Below are 21,718 nucleotides of genomic sequence, written 5' to 3'. Positions count from 1 at the left end.
ACATTAGAGAGAGAGACACGTTAGAGAGAGACACGTTAGAGACACGTTAGAGAGAGACACGTTAGAGAGAGACACACGTGAGAGTAACGTTAGAGACACGTTAGAGTAACATTAGAGAGAGAGACACGTAAGAGAGAGACACGTTAGAGTAACATTAGAGAGAGACACACGTGAGAGTAACGTTAGAGACACGTTAGAGTAACATTAGAGAGAGAGACACGTTAGAGTAACATTAGAGAGAGAGACACGTTAGAGACACGTTAGAGTAACATTAGAGAGAGACACGTTAGAGTAACATTAGAGAGAGAGACACGTTAGAGTAACATTAGAGAGAGAGACACGTTAGAGACACGTTAGAGTAACATTAGAGAGAGAGACACGTTAGAGAGAGACACGTTAAAGAGAGACACGTTAGAGAAAGACACGTTAGAGAGAGACACGTTAGAGACACGTTAGAGAGAGACACGTTAGAGAGAGACACGTTAGAATAACATTAGAGAGAGACACGTTAGAATAACATTAGAGAGAGACACGTTAGAATAACATTAGAGAGAGAGACACGTTAGAGAGAGACACGTTAGAATAACATTAGAGAGAGAGACACGTTAGAGAGAGACACGTTAGAGACACGTTAGAGAGAGACACGTTAGAGACACGTTAGAGAGAGACACGTTAGAGAGAGACACGTTAGAGAAAGACACGTTAGAGAGAGACACGTTAGAGAGAGACACGTTAGAATAACATTAGAGAGAGACACGTTAGAATAACATTAGAGAGAGACACGTTAGAATAACATTAGAGAGAGAGACACGTTAGAGAGAGACACGTTAGAATAACATTAGAGAGAGAGACACGTTGGAGAAACATTAGAGAGAGAGACACGTTAGAGAGAGACACGTTAGAATAACATTAGAGAGAGACACGTTAGAGTAACATTAGAGAGAGAGACACGTTAGAGAGAGACACGTTAGAGAGAGACACGTTAGAGAAACAGAGAGAGAGACACGTTAGAGAGAGACACGTTAGAGTAACATTAGAGAGAGAGACACGTTAGAGAGAGACACGTTAGAGGCACGTTAGAGAGAGACACGTTAGAGAGAGACACGTTAGAGAAACAGAGAGAGAGACACGTTAGAGAGAGACACGTTAGAGTAACATTAGAGAGAGAGACACGTTAGAGAGAGACACGTTAGAGAGAGACACGTTAGAGAGAGAGACGTTAGAGAGAGACACGTTAGAGTAACATTAGAGAGAGAGACACGTTAGAGAGAGACACGTTAGAGGCACGTTAGAGAGAGAGACGTTAGAGAGAGACACGTTAGAGAGAGACACGTTAGAATAACATTAGAGAGAGAGATACGTTAGAGAGAGACACGTTAGAGACACGTTAGAGAGAGACACATTAGAGAGAGACACATTAGAGAGAGACGTTAGAGAGAGACACGTTAGAGAGAGACACGTTAGAGTAACATTAGAGAGAGACACGTTAGAATAACATTAGAGAGAGAGACACGTTAGAGAGAGACACGTTAGAGAGAGACACGTTAGAGAGAGAGACACGTTAGAGTAACATTAGAGAGAGAGACACACGTGAGAGTAACGTTAGAGACACGCTAGAATAACATTAGAGAGAGAGACACATTAGAGAGAGACACGTTAGAGAGAGACACGCTAGAATAACATTAGAGAGAGAGACACGTTGGAGAAACATTAGAGAGAGAGACACGTTAGAGAGAGACACGTTAGAGTAACATTAGAGAGAGACACGTTAGAGTAACATTAGAGAGAGAGACACGTTAGAGTAACATTAGAGAGAGAGACACGTTAGAGGCACGTTAGAGAGAGAGACACGTTAGAGTAACATTAGAGAGAGAGACGTTAGAGAAACAGAGAGAGAGACACGTTAGAGTAACATTAGAGAGAGAGAGACGTTAGAGTAACAGAGAGAGAGACACGTTAGAGAGAGACACGTTAGAGTAACATTAGAGAGAGAGACACGTTAGAGAGAGACACGTTAGAGTAACAGAGAGAGAGACACGTTAGAGTAACAGAGAGAGAGACACGTTAGAGAGACACGTTAGAGTAACATTAGAGAGAGAGACATGTTAGAGTAACGTTAGAGACATGTTAGAGAGAGACACGTTAGAGTAACATTAGAGAGAGAGACACGTTAGAGTAACTAGAGAGAGAGACACGTTAGAGTAACATTAGAGAGAGAGACACGTTAGAGTAACGTTACAGAGACACGTTAGAGACACGTTAGAGACACGTTAGAGAGAGACACGTTAGAGACACGTTACAGAGACACGTTAGAGACACGTTAGAGTAACGTTACAGAGACACGTTAGAATAACGTTAGAGAGAGACACGTTAGAGACACGTTAGAGTAACGTTAGAGACCCGTTAGAGACACGTTAGAGTAACATTAGAGAGAGACACGTTAGAGACACGTTAGAGTAACGTTAGAGAGAGACACGTACAAGTATTGAGCTACTGTAATATTCAGCAATAACATAAAGTAGCTCTTTATCGTCCATATTCTGGGACTAAAAGCCAACCCAGTGGGCAAAACTGGTTGCATTGGCGTCATTATAACTAGAAACGGGTCGCAATGACATAATTATGACATCAACTCCTTTTGCCCAGATTTGACCGGTGGGAAAGGTTTGTATTCTGTCCTACCTGGAACACTCTGAAAGAACCACCACGACCATTTCATCGGCATCTCAGACCTGCAAATGGTCAAAACACAGTAAATAGTCAACACAGTAAATAGTCAACACAGTAACTAGTCAACACAGTAAATAGTCAACACAGTAAATAGTCAACACAGTAAATAGTCAACACAGTAAATAGTCAACACAGTAACTAGTCAACACAGTAACTAGTCAACACAGTAAATAGTCAACACAGTAACTAGTCAACACAGTAACTAGTCAACACAGTAAATAGTCAACACAGTAACTAGTCAACACAGTAACTAGTCAACACAGTAACTAGTCAACACAGTAAATAGTCAACACAGAAAATAGTCAACACAGTAACTAGTCAACACAATAAATAGTCAACACAGTAACTAGTCAACACAGTAACTAGTCAACACAGTAAATAGTCAACACAGTAACTAGTCAACACAGTAACTAGTCAACACAGTAAATAGTCAACACAGTAAATAGTCAACACAGTAACTAGTCAACACAGTAACTAGTCAACACAGTAAATAGTCAACACAGTAAATAGTCAACACATAGCATTTCAGATACAAGAGTATGTATGTAAAGAGGTACGGGTGTGAAAATGGAGAGAGTATCCCCCCAAAATATTCCCCCAAAATCCTGAAGAATGAAGAAGAATCCAGAATACTACCATTACCCATTGTTGACTAGGACCTTGGGAAACAGACAGACCAGGATGCTGAGGTCACTGACTGAGAACACGTAGACATTAACCACATGACCCAGAGAATGGACAACTAAAGAGGAGAGGAGGAGAAGAAGGGGTTCATTCAGGTGCAAAACATAACATGAACTGGAAAAACATTGTAAATGTGATACTACAATGAAATGTGGAAAAACTGGGATTCATAAATGTAGGAGTTCCCAAAAGTGAAATGATTTAGACAAAAAATATAAATATATTTGTAGGATTTTTACATTGGTAAGTGACTTTTTTTTCCAATTCCGCCCAGTCAACCCCTCCTTTAGTGTTGATACCCTAAGAAGTGTCAACCTCTGACGTCTGACCTCTGACCTGTGAGTAAGAGGGCGGACATGGCCATGAAGCGGTGGAAGTCTATAGCGGCGTCAAAGGGGATGTATCGGTTGAGGAAGGTCTCTCGTCCCAGGGTGATGAGGTTACGGCACACCGTCAGCAGCATGTAGGGGTACAGGAAGGAGATGGCCGCCGCAGAACCACGCGACACCAAGATACCCACCACCGACGTCTCCGGCACGCCCGTGGAGTATGCCTGCAAACCATAGTCTAAACACGCAGCTAGGGGTTTGTTTCTGTTAGTCCACAGGCTTTACCTGAATCCAAAATAAGACCCTTCAGCCCCTCCGTATTCTCTAGGGCACTACCGTAGATCGGAAGAGATTGGATAAGTGTAATCAAAATGGCAACAAAAAAAGTCAGCCAAACAGAAGGGTAAGTTTAAGTCATCACCATATTGCTTAAACACATCCCATTCTGTTAGATCTACAGGAAGGATTAGGGCCAGGGCTTGATTTGGGATTCAGGGTATATACAAGGCTGACAGAAGACCTTTCTACTCAGATACAGTATAGCTATTGTAGTGTAATGGAAAATGTACCTAAGCATTCAGAAGATGCTTTTGTGGGGCAATGGAGTTAAAATTGCATGAGTAATCAACAAAATTATGAAAATCTCATTAAGTTAAGCATTTGTGTCAACTAAACAGTCGCCTCTCGTGATCGCCTTAGCTGATTTGGTTCTGGGCATTGAGATAAAACATTTTTTTAAACAGGTAACTCCCAGCCTTCTTCTTCTTCTTGGCACAGTTTACTCCCAGCCTGGTCTCAGATCTGTTTGTACTGTCTTGACAACAAGCATAGGTGTTGGCGAGACATCACAAACATATCTGGGACCAACCAGGCTAGCTCAAATTCAAATCAACCAAATGTATATTATAGCAGTTGTAACGAAGTGGGAGCAAACTCCCAAAACAGAAGAACAGACAGAAGAGAAAATAATTGAAAAGAAGACAAGAGAAGACAAGACAAGACGAGAGAAGACGAGAGAAGACAAGATGAGAGAAGACAAGAGAAGACAAGAGAAGATGAGAGAAGACAAGACCAGAGAAGACGAGAGAAGACAAGACCAGAGAAGACGAGATGAGAGAAGACGAGAGAAGACAAGACCAGAGAAGAGAAGATGAGAGAAGACAAGAGAAAATAATAGAAAAGAGGACAAGAGAAGACAAGACGAGAGAAGACAAGATGAGACAAGACGAGAGAAGACAAGACGAGAGAAGACAAGAGAAGACAAGAGAAGATGAGAGAAGACAAGACCAGAGAAGATGAGAGAAGACAAGACCAGAGAAGACGAGACAGAGAAGACAAGAGAAGACGAGAGAAGACAAGACGAGAGAAGACAAGACCGGAGAAGACAAGAGAAGATGAGAGAAGACAAGAGAAAATAATAGAAAAGAGGACAAGAGAAGAAAAGACGAGACAAGACGAGAGAAGACAAGACCAGAGAAGATGAGAGAAGACAAGACCAGAGAAGACAAGAGAAGAAAAGACCAGAGAAGACAAGAGAAGAAAAGACCAGAGAAGATAAGACCAGAGAAAACAAGACCAGAGAAGACAAGACAGAAGAAGACAAGACAGAAGAAGACAAGAGAAGACAAGACCAGAGAAGACAAGACCAGAGAAGACAAGACAGAAGAAGACAAGAGAAATCAAGAGAAGATGAGAGAAGATGAGAGAAGACAAGAGAAAATAATAGAAAAGAGGACAAGCGAAGACAAGACGAGAGAAGACGAGAGAAGACAAGAGAAGAAAAGACCAGAGAAGACAAGACCAGAGAAGACAAGACCAGAGAAGACAAGACAGAAGAAGACAAGAGAAATCAAGAGAAGATGAGAGAAGACAATAGAAGATGAGAGAAGACAAGAGAAGATAAGAGAAGACAAGACCAGAGAAGACAAGAGAAGACAAGAGAAGACAAGAGAAGATGAGAGAAGATGAGAGAAGATAAGAGAAGATGAGAGAAGACAAGACAAGAGAAGATAAGAGAAGACAAGAGAAGATAAGATAAGAGAAGACAAGACCAGAGAAGACAAGAGAAGATGAGAGAAGACAAGAGAAGATGAGAGAAGATGAGAGAAGATGAGAGAAGACCAGAGAAGACGAGAGAAGATGAGAGAAGACAAGAGAAGATGAGAGAAGACAAGAGAAGACAAGAGAAGATGAGAGAAGATAAGAGAAGATGAGAGAAGACAAGACCAGGGAAGACAAGAGAAGATGAGAGAAGATAAGAGAAGACGAGAGAAGATGAGAGAAGACAAGAGCAGAGAAGACAAGAGAAGATGAGAGAAGATAAGAGAAGACGAGAGAAGATGAGAGAAGACAAGAGCAGAGAAGACAAGAGAAGATGAGAGAAGATAAGAGAAGATAAGAGAAGATGAGAGAAGATGAGAGAAGACAAGACCAGAGAAGACAAGAGAAGATGAGAGAAGATAAGAGAAGATGAGAGAAGACAAGACCAGAGAAGACAAGAGAAGATGAGAGAAGACAAGAGAAGACGAGAGAAGATGAGAGAAGACAAGACCAGAGAAGATGAGAGAAGACAAGACCAGAGAAGACGAGACGAGAGAAGACAAGAGAAGACGAGAGAAGACAAGACGAGAGAAGACAAGACCGGAGAAGACAAGAGAAGATGAGAGAAGACAAGAGAAAATAATAGAAAAGAGGACAAGAGAAGAAAAGACGAGACAAGACGAGAGAAGACAAGACCAGAGAAGATGAGAGAAGACAAGACCAGAGAAGACAAGAGAAGAAAAGACCAGAGAAGACAAGAGAAGAAAAGACCAGAGAAGATAAGACCAGAGAAAACAAGACCAGAGAAGACAAGACAGAAGAAGACAAGACAGAAGAAGACAAGAGAAGACCAGAGAAGACAAGACCAGAGAAGACAAGACAGAAGAAGACAAGAGAAATCAAGAGAAGATGAGAGAAGATGAGAGAAGACAAGAGAAAATAATAGAAAAGAGGACAAGCGAAGACAAGACGAGAGAAGACGAGAGAAGACAAGAGAAGAAAAGACCAGAGAAGACAAGACCAGAGAAGACAAGACCAGAGAAGACAAGACAGAAGAAGACAAGAGAAATCAAGAGAAGATGAGAGAAGACAATAGAAGATGAGAGAAGACAAGAGAAGATAAGAGAAGACAAGACCAGAGAAGACAAGAGAAGACAAGAGAAGACAAGACAAGACCAGAGAAGACAAGAGAAGACAAGAGAAGACAAGAGAAGATGAGAGAAGATGAGAGAAGATGAGAGAAGATAAGAGAAGATGAGAGAAGACAAGACAAGAGAAGATAAGAGAAGACAAGAGAAGATAAGATAAGAGAAGACAAGACCAGAGAAGACAAGAGAAGATGAGAGAAGACAAGAGAAGACAAGAGAAGATGAGAGAAGATGAGAGAAGACCAGAGAAGACGAGAGAAAATGAGAGAAGACAAGAGAAGACAAGAGAAGATGAGAGAAGATAAGAGAAGATGAGAGAAGACAAGACCAGGGAAGACAAGAGAAGATGAGAGAAGATAAGAGAAGACGAGAGAAGATGAGAGAAGACAAGAGCAGAGAAGACAAGAGAAGATGAGAGAAGAGAAGATGAGAGAAGATGAGAGAAGACAAGACCAGAGAAGACAAGAGAAGATGAGAGAAGATAAGAGAAGATGAGAGAAGACAAGACCAGAGAAGACAAGAGAAGATGAGAGAAGACAAGAGAAGACGAGAGAAGATGAGAGAAGACAAGACCAGAGAAGACAAGAGAAGATGAGAGAAGACAAGAGAAGACGAGAGAAGACAACTTACAGTAGCATCTCTCCAGAGCCAATCCGGCTGTGATGCCATAGACGATAGTGAAGCAAACAATGTGGCGACGGTAGTTCTCTACGAAGCGTTTGAATTGCTGGATCTTCTGCTGGACGGGGCTCCTGTTGTAACGCTCCTTCTTAGGCTTCACGTAGACCTTAGGACTCTGGAGGGCCGATCTGCATGGGAGGAGGAAGGAGGAAGTAGTTTGCAGTGGTTTAGATTGAGAAAAACTTCATTGTCCCAACATACTGTAATTTATTGAACTGAAACTACCAAAAGAAGGTTCAGGCCGCAGCATAATTCACTTCAATGGCATTTATTGCTGAACACGTTTACGAGAAAGCGCCTTCAACAAAAGCACTACTGCGACCTTTTTTTTTGTACCTTTATGTTACAGCAATGTAGCAATCAATGAATAAAATGGATAAGTCAGAGTTAGCAAGAACAATAAAAATAAATTCTAAGGATAGTGGGTATTAAAAACAGAACATCCGGGTGAGGTTCAGGCTGGATTCCTCTTCAGGGCAATAATTAAATGTTCAAATGTATTACTGTGCGTTAGTGATATAACAAAGCCACAGGATAGATAGAGTGTAAGTACTGTGCTCCATGGTAAAACCATCGTACCATCATCAATATATTGAAAGGAACTCAGACTCAAGTCTAGTGTTATCTGATAATGGTGTTAAGTAGAGGCTGGTTGCATCACTGGGTGGACAACTCTAGATACCAGACATGAGGTCAACCACAAAGCAAGCAAACTCTCTTTACGCAACCCGAGGTAACCATGGTAAACCCATAACTACTGGTATCACTCTGCTTCACTTCCTTGACACAGAATACTGTACATACAGGTAAGCACAACAACCATTACCACTACTGGTATCGACCTACTTTATAAAGACTTAATGAACTTTATGTAAATAGATTTTTTTTTTAATGATTAGAAAGCCATGCGAGAAAGTCATGAGAAAATCTGTCAATAAAGAAAAGAGAAAAATAATGTCTGGTAGTGACATGAGCAGCGTGAGGTTGGATGTGATCTTTGGTAGTGACATGAGCAGCGTGAGGTTGGATGTGATCTCTGGTAGTGACATGAGCAGCATGAGGCTGGACGTGATCTTTGGTAGTGACATGAGCAGCATGAGGTTGGATGTGTTCTTTGGTAGTGACATGAGCAGCATGAGGTTGGATGTGATCTTTGTTAGTGACATGAGCAGCATGAGGTTGGATGTGATCTTTGGTAGTGACATCAGCAGCATGAGGTTGGATGCAGGGCTGTAGGCAGGGCTTTCTCCTATAGAGCTCCAGTTTTATGGAATGGTCTGCCTACCCATGTGAGAGACACAGACTCGGTCTCAACCTTTAAGTCTTTACTGAAGATATCTTCAGTGGGTCATATGATTGAGTGTAGTCTGGCCCAGGAGTGTGAAGGTGAACGGAAAGGCTCTGGAGCAACGAACCGCCCTTGCTGACTCTGCCTGGCCGGTTCCCCTCTCTCCACTGGGATTCTCTGCCTCTAACCCTATTACAGGGGGCTGAGTCACTGCCTTACTGGGGCTCTTTCATGTCAGTTGGTAAGTTGGTGGTTGAAGATGGTGGTTGAAAATATCCCTCTAGTGGTGTGGGGGCTGTGCTTTGGCAAAGTGGGTGGGGTTATATCCTGCCTGTTTGGCCCTGTCCGGGGGTATCATCGGATGGGGCCACAGTGTCTCCTGACCCCTCCTGTCTCAGCCTCCAGTATTTATGCTGCAGTAGTTTATGTGTCGAGGGGCTAGTGATCTCTGGTAGTGACATCAGCAGCATGAGGTTGGATGTGATCTTTGGTAGTGACATCAGCAGCATGAGGTTGGATGTGATCTCTGGTAGTGACATCAACAGCATGAGGTTGGATGTGATCTCTGGTAGTGACATCAGCAGCATGAAGTTGGATGTGATCTTTGGTAGTGACATCAGCAGCATGAGGTTGGATGTGATCTCTGGTAGTGACATCAGCAGCATGAGGTTGGATGTGATCTCTGGTAGTGACATCAGCAGCATGAGGTTGGATGTGATCTCTGGTAGTGACATCAGCAGCATGAGGTTGGATGTGATCTCTGGTAGTGACATCAGCAGCATGAGGTTGGATGTGATCTCTGGTAGTGACATCAGCAGCATGAGGTTGGATGTGATCTCTGGTAGTGACATCAGCAGCATGAGGTTGGATGTGATCTCTGGTAGTGACATCAGCAGCATGAGGTTGGATGTGATCTCTGGTAGTGACATCAGCAGCATGAGGTTGGATGTGATCTCTGGTAGTGACATCAGCAGCATGAGGTTGGATGTGATCTCTGGTAGTGACATCAGCAGCATGAGGTTGGATGTGATCTCTGGTAGTGACATCAGCAGCATGAGGTTGGATGTGATCTCTGGTAGTGACATCAGCAGCATGAGGTTGGATGTGATCTCTGGTAGTGACATCAGCAGCATCAGGTTGGAAATTCCCCAACCTTATAGAGAACTTACCTTTTCCTTTGTCGTCTGCGAAGTCCCTGCCCGTCTTTCCCCGGGCTGCTGGAGAACTGTGTGTCCCCTTCTGAAGGTGAGCTAAGAAAGAGAAGACATTACAGTTTTTTAAATAAAGAGCACGAGGCCTGCAGGCCGGCGGTTAAAAAAACAGATGCTTATCATATCAGCTGACAAAGGTGGAGTAATTCAAAAATAACTTGTTAGGAATAATCGTAAGAGTCGTCGTAATAGTAATATAGCAGGTTAGTTGGGGGGGGGGAAGTAGTCATCGTCATGCTGTGACGTAAATCATCATCATGTCCACAATCACACCCTGATAAGAGCATGACTATCGAGATCTTGGTGAATGGAGATTGTGAAATACAGTAAATGACCATGCAATGAAGAGTGCATTTTTTCAAATCAATCAAATCAATGAGAAGATACATAAGGGTGTATCCTCGTTACTAAGTTATTCTCTTCCTCGTGTTCTAAGTTATTCTCTTCCTCGTGTTCTAAGTTATTCTCTTCCTCGTTACTAAGTTATTCTCTTCCTCGTGTTCTAAGTTATTCTCTTCCTCGTTACTAAGTTATTCTCTTCCTCGTGTTCTAAGTTATTCTCTTCCTCGTTACTAAGTTATTCTCTTCCTCGTGTTCTAAGTTATTCTCTTCCTCGTTACTAAGTTATTCTCTTCCTCGTGTTCTAAGTTATTATCTTCCTCGTGTTCTAAGTTATTCTCTTCCTCGTGTTCTAAGTTATTCTCTTCCTCGTGTTCTAAGTTATTCTCTTCCTCGTGTTCTAAGTTATTCTCTTCCTCGTGTTCTAAGTTATTCTCTTCCTCGTGTTCTAAGTTATTCTCTTCCTCGTGTTCTAAGTTATTCTCTTCCTCGTGTTCTAAGTTATTCTCTTCCTCGTGTTCTAAGTTATTCTCGTCCTCATGTTCTAAGTTATTCTCTTCCTCGTGTTCTAAGTTATTCTCTTCCTCGTGTTCTAAGTTATTCTCTCCCTCGTTACTAAGTTATTATCTTCCTCATGTTCTAAGTTATTCTCTTCCTCGTGTTCTAAGTTATTCTCTTCCTCGTGTTCTAAGTTATTCTCTTCCTCATGTTCTAAGTTATTCTCTTCCTCGTGTTCTAAGTTATTCTCTTCCTCGTGTTCTAAGTTATTCTCTTCCTCATGTTCTAAGTTATTCTCTTCCTCGTTACTAAGTTATTCTCTTCCTCATGTTCTAAGTTATTCTCTTCCTCATGTTCTAAGTTATTATCTTCCTCGTGTTCTAAGTTATTCTCTTCCTCGTGATCTAAGTTATTCTCTTCCTCGTGTTCTAAGTTATTCTCTTCCTCGTTACTAAGTTATTCTCTTCCTCATGTTCTAAGTTATTCTCTTCCTCGTGTTCTAAGTTATTCTCTTCCTCGTTACTAAGTTATTCTCTTCCTCGTGTTCTAAGTTATTCTCTTCCTCGTGTTCTAAGTTATTCTCTTCCTCGTGTTCTAAGTTATTCTCTTCCTCGTGTTCTAATGTTGTTATCATACCTGTTCCTCTCCAGGGTGATGGAAGAAAACGGGCTGGTGTTATTTGTAACGTCTGCTTCCAACTCACACCCTCAAAACACGTAGATCCCCTGAACGCAGCTCCCTTTCCAGGCCCACTTTCCAGCTCACCCCCTCAAAACACGTAGGTCCCCTGAACGCATCTCCCTTTCCAGGCCCACTTTCCAGCTCACACTCTCAAACACGTAGGTCCCCTGAACGCAGCTCCCTTTCCAGGCCCACTGTCCGGCTCACACTCTCAAACACGTAGGTCCCCTGAACGCAGCTCCCTTTCCAGGCCCACTTTCCAGCTCACACTCTCAAACACGTAGGTCCCCTGAACGCAGCTCCCTTTCCAGGCCCACTGTCCGGCTCACACTCTCAAACACGTAGATCCCCCTGAACGCAGGTCACTCCCCAGATCCCAATCACCTGAATTCTAGTCACCTGTTCACACACCTGTAGGTCATTATCAAACACTATTTAGTTCTGTTCTTTGCACCCCGTCGCTGTGAGGTATTGTTTGTTTTGTGACACACGTCTGTCAGAGCGCTTGGTTTCACGTGAGTTACTCCTCCCGTGTATGATAGTTTTTTGCCTGTCTCACTAACGACACCGTTTGCCTTTTCCCTGCCTGTACTTATCGGATTTCCTGTTACCTACCTATTGCCTGATCTCCCGGACTACGATTACTAGCCTTTTCTCTGCCTGTACCGTTGCCCTTTTTGCCCCCTGTGTATGACCTTCTGCCTGACCCAGCTACCTGCCTCCTCCTGTGTATGACCTTCTGCCTGACCCAGCTACCTGCCTCCTCCTGTGTATGACCTTCTGCCTGACCCAGCTACCTGCCTCCTCCTGTGTATGACCTTCTGCCTGACCCAGCTACCTGCCTCCTCCTGTGTATGACCTTCTGCCTGACCCAGCTACCTGCCTCCTCCTGTGTATGACCTTCTGCCTGACCCAGCTACCTGCCTCCTCCTGTGTATGACCTTCTGCCTGACCCAGCTACCTGCCTCCTCCTGTGTATGACCTTCTGCCTGACCCAGCTACCTGCCTCCTCCTGTGTATGACCTTCTGCCTGACCCAGCTACCTGCCTCCTCCTGTGTATGACCTTCTGCCTGACCCAGCTACCTGCCTCCTCCTGTGTATGACCTTCTGCCTGACCCAGCTACCTGCCTCCTCCTGTGTATGACCTTCTGCCTGACCCAGCTACCTGCCTCCTCCGGTGTATGACCTTCTGCCTGACCCAGCTACCTGCCTCCTCCTGTGTATGACCTTCTGCCTGACCCAGCTACCTGCCTCCTCCTGTGTATGACCTTCTGCCTGAATCAGCTACCTGCCTCCTCCTGTGTATGACCTTCTGCCTGACCCAGCTACCTGCCTCCTCCTGTGGTCCTTTGCAATAAACACCTGCTGTGCCCTGTACTTGAAACCATCTCTCTGTCTCCCCTCGTGTTCATTACATTATTATCTTACCTGTTCCTCTCTGGGTTGATGAAAGACACATGCTGGTGTCGACTCAGTTTGTTTCCCCTCTCCTTCTCCATCCCTGCAGAGATACATAACATTAGAAGAAGAAGACGCCTTTGAGAGTATTTTGTGTCTCTGGTTGGCCTTCTCCATCCCTGCAGAGATACATAACATTAGAAGAAGAAGACGCCTTTGAGAGTATTTTGTGTCTCTGGTTCGGCTTTTGCAGAAGTCTTGAGAATATTTTGTGTCTCTGGTTGGCCTTCTCCAGCCTTTGTCACCTTTGATGTTAAGCTGAGCGAAGGTAAGTTCCTTCTCGTGGTCCCGGAGCAGGAAGTGGAAGTCCTCCCAGGTAATCTGTTCCTTGTCGTTGAAACCTGCGGCCTTATACATTTCCTCGATGGCCTCCTCAGCCCGGCTCTTAGACAGAAGACTGCTGGAGATCTCTATGAACGACCTGCAGAACAGACCACAAGATGGCCGGAGTTTAAGACGGCCATAGAAACCCATTATACGGTGCTTATCTTACAGCTGGATCTACAAAACAGATGACATGGAATGTGGACGTACTTTGACAGAAGGTGGCTATTGGGGTCTGAGTGTATGTATGTGATATTTTACATGGGAATCAGAATGACTGTTGGGGACCTTTAAGAGAACTAATGACAGTGCTAACCTGAGCAGCCTGGGAATCAGAATGACTGTTGGGGACCTTTAAGAGAATTGATGACAGTGCTAACCTGAGCAGCCTGGGAATCAGAATGACTGTTGGGGACCTTTAATAGAATTGATGACAGTGCTAACCTGAGCAGCCTGGGAATCAGAATGACTGTTGGGGACCTTTAAGATAATTGATGACAGTGTTAACCTGAGCAGCCTGGGAATCAGAATGACTGTTGGGGACCTTTAAGATAATTGATGACAGTGTTAACCTGAGCAGCCTGGGAATCAGAATGACTGTTGGGGACCTTTAAGAGAATTGATGACAGTGCTAACCTGAGCATCCTGGGAATCAGAATGACTGTTCGGGACCTTTAAGAGAATTGATGACAGTGCTAACCTGAGCAGCCTGGGAATCAGAATGACTGTTCGGGACCTTTAAGAGAATTGATGACAGTGCTAACCTGAGCATCCTGGGAATCAGAATGACTGTTGGGGACCTTTAAGAGAATTGATGACAGTGCTAACCTGAGCATCCTGGGAATCAGAATGACTGTTCGGGACCTTTAAGAGAATTGATGACAGTGCTAACCTGAGCAGCCTGGAAAAATCCTCTTTCGATAAGAAACCGTCTCCATCGATGTCGTGCATCGAGAACATCAGTTTAGACTTTTCCTCGGGAGAACCTGGACAAACAACACAGTGGAATATCAGAACAAAATGTGTGTTTCTTATTGGACAATTCCTGTTTCAGTCAGTTGTCTTCTGTTTGTTGCCTAATAAACACGACCCCCGGACTCCAGGGTTGGGATCAATTCCACTTCAATTCCAGTCAATTCAGGAAGTACATTGAAATTCCAATTATCGTCAATGCTTTTAAATGAGTAAAATGTGGAATTGGACTTTGGTTTACTTTCTGAATTGACTTGAATTGAAATGGAGACCTACCCTGGACTCACCTTTCATGAAAATCACGATGACATCGAGGAACTCCTGGCAGGAGAGGTATCCGTTTCCGTCCTTGTCGGCCAGCGTGAACATGGAGTCAACAAAGAGCGAGTCCGGTTTGAGTCCCAGAGCGTCGGCAAATTCAGTTCCTGTCAGCTCAGTCTCCAGGGCTTCGCGGGTCTTCCTACAGGACGCACCACTCATGTCCCTGGCATCACAATTCTCTATCTCCAGGACCTAAAGGGTATACATTTTTTAACCTTTATTTAACCGGGTTGTCCCATTGAGCCAATACATATGAGTGATAGACCGTTTCATCTACATGAAAGACAGGAGGATGGCATTGGCGGTTACCACCATGAACTGCTAACTGAAAGTAATCAGATTAGGATCCTAAATTTGGGTAATCCTGAAGTTACTGATGTATATTTTGGACAGGTAACTAGCAACTGCAATGGATTACATTTAAAAAGTAACCTTCCCAACCCCTGCATATGTCAGCATGGTGCCGTTGCGATTGTTAATGGTGGTCACGTCGAATGGCTCAGTAGGTTAGAGGGGCGGCAGGGTAGCCTAGTGGTTAGAGTGTAGAGGTGGCAGGTAGCCTAGTGGTTAGAGTGTAGAGATGGCAGGTAGCCTAGTGGTTAGAGTGTAGAGGTGGCAGGTAGCCTACTGGTTAGAGTGTAGAGGTGGCAGGTAGCCTAGTGGTTAGAGTGTAGAGGTGGCAGGTAGCCTAGTGGTTAGAGCGTAGAGGCGGCAGGGTAGCCTAGTGGTTAGAGCGTAGAGGTGGCAGGTAGCCTAGTGGTTAGAGCGTAGAGGTGGCAGGTAGCCTAGTGGTTAGAGCGTAGAGGTGGCAGGTAGCCTAGTGGTTAGAGTGTAGAGGTGGCAGGTAGCCTAGTGGTTAGAGTGTAGAGGTGGCAGGTAGCCTAGTGGTTAGAGTGTAGAGGTGGCAGGTAGCCTAGTGGTTAGAGTGTAGAGGTGGCAGGTAGCCTAGTGGTTAGAGTGTAGAGGTGGCAGGTAGCCTAGTGGTTAGAGTGTAGAGGTGGCAGGTAGCCTAGTGGTTAGAGTGTAGAGGTGGCAGGTAGCCTAGTGGTTAGAGTGTAGAGGTGGCAGGTAGCCTAGTGGTTAGAGTGTAGAGGTGGCAGGTAGCCTAGTGGTTAGAGTGTAGAGGTGGCAGGTAGCCTAGTGGTTAGAGTGTAGAGGTGGCAGGTAGCCTAGTGGTTAGAGTGTAGAGTGGGCAGGTAGCCTAGTGGTTAGAGTGTAGAGGTGGCAGGTAGTCTAGTGGTTAGAGTGTAGAGGTGGCAGGTAGCCTAGTGGTTAGAGTGTAGAGGTGGCAGGTAGCCTAGTGGTTAGAGTGTAGAGGTGGCAGGTAGCCTAGTGGTTAGAGTGTAGAGGTGGCAGGTAGCCTAGTGGTTAGAGTGTAGAGGTGGCAGGTAGCCTAGTGGTTAGAGTGTAGAGGTGGCAGGTAGCCTAGTGGTTAGAGTGTAGAGGTGGCAGGTAGCCTAGTGGTTAGAGTGTAGAGGTGGCAGGTAGCCTAGTGGTTAGAGTGTAGAGGTGGCAGGTAGCCTAGTGGTTAGAGTGTAGAGGTGGCAGGTAGCCTAGTGGTTAGAGTGTAGAGGTGGCAGGTAGCCTAGTGGTTAGAGTGTAGAGTGGGCAGGTAGCCTAGTGGTTAGAGTGTAGAGGTGGCAGGTAGTCTAGTGGTTAGAGTGTAGATGTGGCAGGTAGCCTAGTGGTTAGAGGGTGGCAGGTAGTCTAGTGGTTAGAGTGTAGAGGTGGCAGGTAGCCTAGTGGTTAGAGTGTAGAGGTGGCAGGTAGCCTAGTGGTTAGAGTGTAGAGGTGGCAGGTAGCCTAGTGGTTAGAGTGTAGAGGTGGCAGGTAGCCTAGTGGTTAGAGGGTGGCAGGTAGTCTAGTGGTTAGAGCGTAGAGGTGGCAGGTAGCCTAGTGGTTAGAGCGTAGAGGCGGCAGGTAGCCTAGTGGTTAGAGTGTAGAGGTGGCAGGTAGCCTAGTGGTTAGAGTGTAGAGGTGGCAGGTAGCCTAGTGGTTAGAGTGTAGAGGTGGCAGGTAGCCTAGTGGTTAGAGTGTAGAGGTGGCAGGTAGCCTAGTGGTTAGAGTGTAGATGTGGCAGGTAGCCTAGTGGTTAGAGTGTAGAGGTGGCAGGTAGCCTAGTGGTTAGAGTGTAGAGGTGGCAGGTAGCCTAGTGGTTAGAGTGTAGAGGTGGCAGGTAGCCTAGTGGTTAAAGCGTCTGTGTCTGGTGTTAGCTAGTTACTGAAAGGTTGCTAGATCAAATCCCCTGAGCTGACAAGGTACATATCTGTCGTTCTGCCCCTGAACAAGGCAGTTAACCCACTGTTTCTAGGCCGTCATTGTAAATTAGAATTTGTTCTTAACTGACTTGCCTAGTTAAATAAAACAAAAAATGGTGGTAACAATACTAGGGTTGTGGGTTCAATTCCTGCATGGGCCAATTCCTGCATGGGCCATTTTACAGTAAACATCTCCTAAATCACCATTTTACAGTGAACATCTCCTAAATCACCATATTACAGTAAACATCTCCTAAATCACCATATTACAGTAAACATCTCCTAAATCACCATATTACAGTAAAGCGTCTCCTAAATCACCATATTACAGTAAAGCGTCTCCTAAATCACCATTTTACAGTGAACATCTCCTAAATCACCATATTACAGTAAAGCGTCTCCTAAATCACCATATTACAGTAAAGCGTCTCCTAAATCACTATATTACAGTAAAGCGTCTCCTAAATCACCATTTTACAGTGAACATCTCCTAAATCACCATATTACAGTAAACATCTCCTAAATCACCATATATTCCAGTACCTTGGCAAAGGCACTCCTGATGAAGTTCTCTACTATCTGAGCTCTCTGGTCTCTGGTCACTGCCTCTCTTAGTAGCTCCTTCTCTGTCATGTCCCTCACCGCCAGTTCCTGTCCACCGTCTGTCACCTCAGAGCGAAGGTGCCGGACAAACTCTCCACGCTGGCCCTCGTCCTCAAAGTACAGCACCTGGGGACAGACCACAACAAACAGAGATCACAGTCACACACACACACACAGGAATTGGCATGTGAACATCTAACAGTGAAGATGAACAAAGGAGAGGCACATGAAACACAAGAGTAAACAAATGAGTAAACAAGAGTAAACGAATCAGTAAACAAGAGTAAACGAATCAGTAAACAAGAGTAAACAAACACACGCACACACCCCTCTCCCATCTACTCACCAGGTCATACTCTTTGGGTACTTTCATCACCAGAGCCCTGTGGTAATTGTTACTGGACAGCAGGACATCCAGGTGGGTCTGGGTATCCAGGCTGAGTGACCGTAGAGCGGGTCCAGACCGGTCAAACACCTGGAGTTTCCTCCTATCATCGATCAACAGACTGACTGGAAATAGGGGCTTCTTAGGGCCCTGCCACTCACAGGCTAGAGAGAGGAGAGGAGAGGAGAGGAGAGGAGAGGAGAGGAGAGAGAGAGAGAGAGAGAGAGAGAGAGAGAGAGAGAGGGAGAAAGAAAGAAAGAAAGAAAGAAAGAAAGAAAGAAAGAAAGAAAGAAAGAAAGAAAGAGAAGTGGGAAGAGATGAGAGAGAAGGGGTGAGAGATGAGAGAGAAGGGGTGAGAGATGAGAGAAAGAGAAGTGGGAAGAGATGAGAGATGAGAGAGGAAGGGGTGAGAGATGAGAGAGAGAGGTGGGAAGAGATGAGAGAGAAGGGGTGAGAGATGAGAGAGAAGGGGTGAGAGAAGGGGGTGAGAGATGAGAGAGAGAGAGAGAAGTGGGAAGAGATGAGAGATGAGAGAGAAGGGGGAGAGAGAGAGAGAAAGAGAGAGATAGAGGTGGGAAGAGATGAGAGATGAGAGAGAAGGGGGAGAGAGAGAGAGAGACAGAAGGGGGTGAGAGATTGACATCAGACATATTACTGTTTTCACACTATCATGCCTATCCAAACGGTATTCTGATTGCTCTGATATGTTCTGTTGACATTGTCCTTCCCAGCATAGTTCTAGCAGCAGCAGCTATGGTGGACGTGTAACCAGGCCAGCTCAGTCCAGCTCGGCTTGGCTCGGCCCAGTCGTGTGAAAAGAGAAAAGCACAACCGTTCTAAACATAACACACACCTGTTCTACACAGAGAGGGACGATTCTGTCATAACACACACACACACACACACACACACACACACACACACACACACACACACACACACACACACACACACACACACACACAAACACACACACCTGTTCTACACAGAGAGGGACGATTATGTCATAACACATACCATGTACATGTACTGTACACACACACACACACACCTGTGATTCCAGCAGCAGGTTCCTCTGTTGTGTCGTCAGGCCCCACTCTCTTCTGGAACTTCTTAAACTTGGACTTTCTGAAGTGGGCCACCACAAGGGCCATGAGGAAGCTCACTGGAAGGGGAACACATGGGGCACTAGTCATCAGAGAATAGGGTTTATGATATGCTATGTCTCTCTAAGTAGGCCACCGCAAGAGCCATGAAGAAACTCACTATGAGGGTACCACAATCAACAGAACAATTATACTGTAGCAACCACAATGGTTATTTGATTATTGGATCTTAAAATTGACATTTAGGAGAATTTTACAAGGGAAAATATTTGTTTGGGGAATTTTCTCAATACTTTTAATATGATTCATTTCCATGTCATCTCTATGTCTGGAAATGCCCTTGTCTGGAGCAAAAGGATCCCAATTTCAAACTTTCCATCCCAAAAAAAAGTGTTTTTTTTTACTGGCAAAAATGGATATTAACTGAGAAAATAGCGTGTGTAGTTTCTTGCAATTAGTCCTCTGTGACTTTAAAGAATATTTCTCTAAAAATGTTTATTCCTAAAAGTTGTGTCCGGAGATTTCGTGTACTCCGTCAGATTGGTTTAAAATCCTAAATCAATCAGGAATGAGCAGGGCCAGCTATAGCATAAGGACCCCTTATTCACGTCCTCATTACATGGAGTGTAACAAGAGCAGTTCTCCCCCCCCCCAACATTTTTTATATATATATTTTTAATACTTTGTTTTTATTGTAGGAACACAAAGAAAGTACAAATAAAGTCAAATACATTTTTTAATTTAAAAAAGATCTGGCAGTTACAGTGCACTTCATACCTTCATCATATTAGTTACATTGACATCTTTGAATTAGACCTTTTCCAAGTACGAAACCCATTTTTTCCCAGTATTCTTGACCTCTCTCCTGTTGAGTTCTTAAAGCAAAGGTCATACGCTCCATGTGGTGTATTTCTTCTACAATGTCTATCCATTGTGTCACTGTGGGAGGGTCTTTTTGTAGCCATGTCCTAGTGATAGCCTTTTTACTGGCTGCCAGTAGGACCTTCAAGAGGTACTTTTCTCCAGTTCTCTATTTTTGATAGATTTAAACAATATTGGAATCACTCTGGTCACAACCATAAACTGTTAACTCCACCTGCCTGATAGATTAAGATAGCATATGAATACTGTTTTAAATATGTTACATTTAATTCAGTTTTAGAGTCAGAAAGCAACTGAGGAAAAACTACATTGCTACTGTGTATACCACTTGAACGAAGAAGAAAAATTGCATTTTCCCCCCCCTCAACTCTGTAAAACACCAACGCCGTCAAAATGTTGTATACATTTGAGAGTACTGAAAGATCTGATCTGTGTCACGTCCTGACCTTAGTTCCTTTTTTACGTCTCTGTTTTAGTTTGGTCAGGGCGTGAGTTGGGGTGGGCATTATACGTTGTGTTTTCTAGGTTTTCTATTTCTATGTGTTTGGCCTGGTATGGTTCCCAATCAGAGGCAGCTGGTAATCGTTGTCTCTGATTGAGAACCATACTTATTAGGCAGCCTGTTTTCCCACTATGATTTGCGTTTGTTGCGTTTTTGTTATTTTAGTTCTAGTGTTCAGTGTAGTTAAAAGATCATGAACACGGTCCACGCTGCACCTTGGTCCTCTCCTTCTTCCACCATCGACAACCGTTACAGAATGGTTATTTTTATTGGGGATTTTCAAATTAATCATTTTCTATATTTTTACAAATGTTTGTATATTTTATTTGTATATTTTTTGAGACAAAAAAATATATATGTTTTGAGTATCTGTTGTCTAATCCTCTTGAGATCAATTTTTGTTGTCAATATTCTGAAAAGACATTGGAATCACTGTACCATATCCTAGACTTAAGGGATAATGTTTCCTTAGTACGTTTTGTTTAAATGCTAACAAAATTAGCCCTGGTGCAATTTAAAGTGCTATAAAAGTTTGGAGATTTGTATTACTTATTTGAATAATCTAATGTTAAAATTATAAAATCAAGGCCTTTCGCTTGTGGATTCTGATTGGTTAACATCAGATACTGACCAACAGGAAAGAGGAACAGGCAGATGACTGAGATGCCAAAGCCAGCTTTGCTTCCGTCGTCAAAGTAGTTGAGCTTGGTGGCGTTGGTGCAGGGGTGGAGCTCAGAGATCGTGACCTGAGAAGGCTGGGGGCAAGGGTCACCTGTAACAGACAGACAGGCAAGACAGGCAGCCAGACAGACAGGCAGAGAGACAGACAGGCAGGCAGCCAGACAGGCAAGGAGAAAGACAGACAGGCCAGACAGGCAGAGAGACAGACAGGCAAGACAGGCAGGCAGCCAGACAGGCAGAGAGACAGACAGGCAAGACAGGCAGCCAGACAGACAGGCAGAGAGACAGACAGGCAGGCAGCCAGACAGGCAAGGAGAAAGACAGACAGGCCAGACAGGCAGAGAGACAGACAGGCAAGACAGGCAGGCAGAGAGACAGACAGGCAAGACAGGCAGCCAGACAGGCAGAGAGTGAGGAGGCAGGCAGGCAGGCAGACAGACAGACAGACAGACAGACAAGACAGCCAGACAAGACAGGCAGGGAGGGAGGCAAGACAGGCAGGGAGGGAGGCAGGCGGGCAGGGAGGGAGGCAGACAGACAGACAGACAGGGAACAGGGAAACAGACAGACAGACAGGGAACAGGGAAACAGACAGA

General features: G+C 44.3%; 1 protein-coding gene across 1 annotated transcript in view; it reads right to left on the bottom strand.

Annotated features, from left to right (window-relative positions):
- LOC115144669 (dual oxidase 2-like) overlaps positions 1–21,718 on the bottom strand; it is a 53,181-nt gene that overhangs the window by 16,778 nt on the left and 14,685 nt on the right. The window contains exons 15-27 of the mRNA XM_065002953.1: positions 21,073–21,213; positions 19,003–19,116; positions 17,913–18,115; positions 17,507–17,692; positions 14,672–14,897; positions 14,305–14,398; positions 13,334–13,509; positions 13,059–13,131; positions 10,070–10,150; positions 7,562–7,740; positions 3,751–3,981; positions 3,373–3,472; positions 2,683–2,732 (exon numbers count right to left, since the gene is read on the bottom strand). Of these exons, the coding sequence (XP_064859025.1) occupies positions 2,683–2,732; positions 3,373–3,472; positions 3,751–3,981; positions 7,562–7,740; positions 10,070–10,150; positions 13,059–13,131; positions 13,334–13,509; positions 14,305–14,398; positions 14,672–14,897; positions 17,507–17,692; positions 17,913–18,115; positions 19,003–19,116; positions 21,073–21,213 (1,854 nt within the window). The remainder of the gene's footprint in view (positions 1–2,682; positions 2,733–3,372; positions 3,473–3,750; positions 3,982–7,561; positions 7,741–10,069; positions 10,151–13,058; positions 13,132–13,333; positions 13,510–14,304; positions 14,399–14,671; positions 14,898–17,506; positions 17,693–17,912; positions 18,116–19,002; positions 19,117–21,072; positions 21,214–21,718) is intronic.

This window comes from Oncorhynchus nerka, linkage group LG17, assembly GCF_034236695.1.
Source record: "Oncorhynchus nerka isolate Pitt River linkage group LG17, Oner_Uvic_2.0, whole genome shotgun sequence".
NCBI lineage: Eukaryota > Metazoa > Chordata > Actinopteri > Salmoniformes > Salmonidae > Oncorhynchus > Oncorhynchus nerka.
This window is presented reverse-complemented; position numbering and strand designations above follow the sequence as displayed.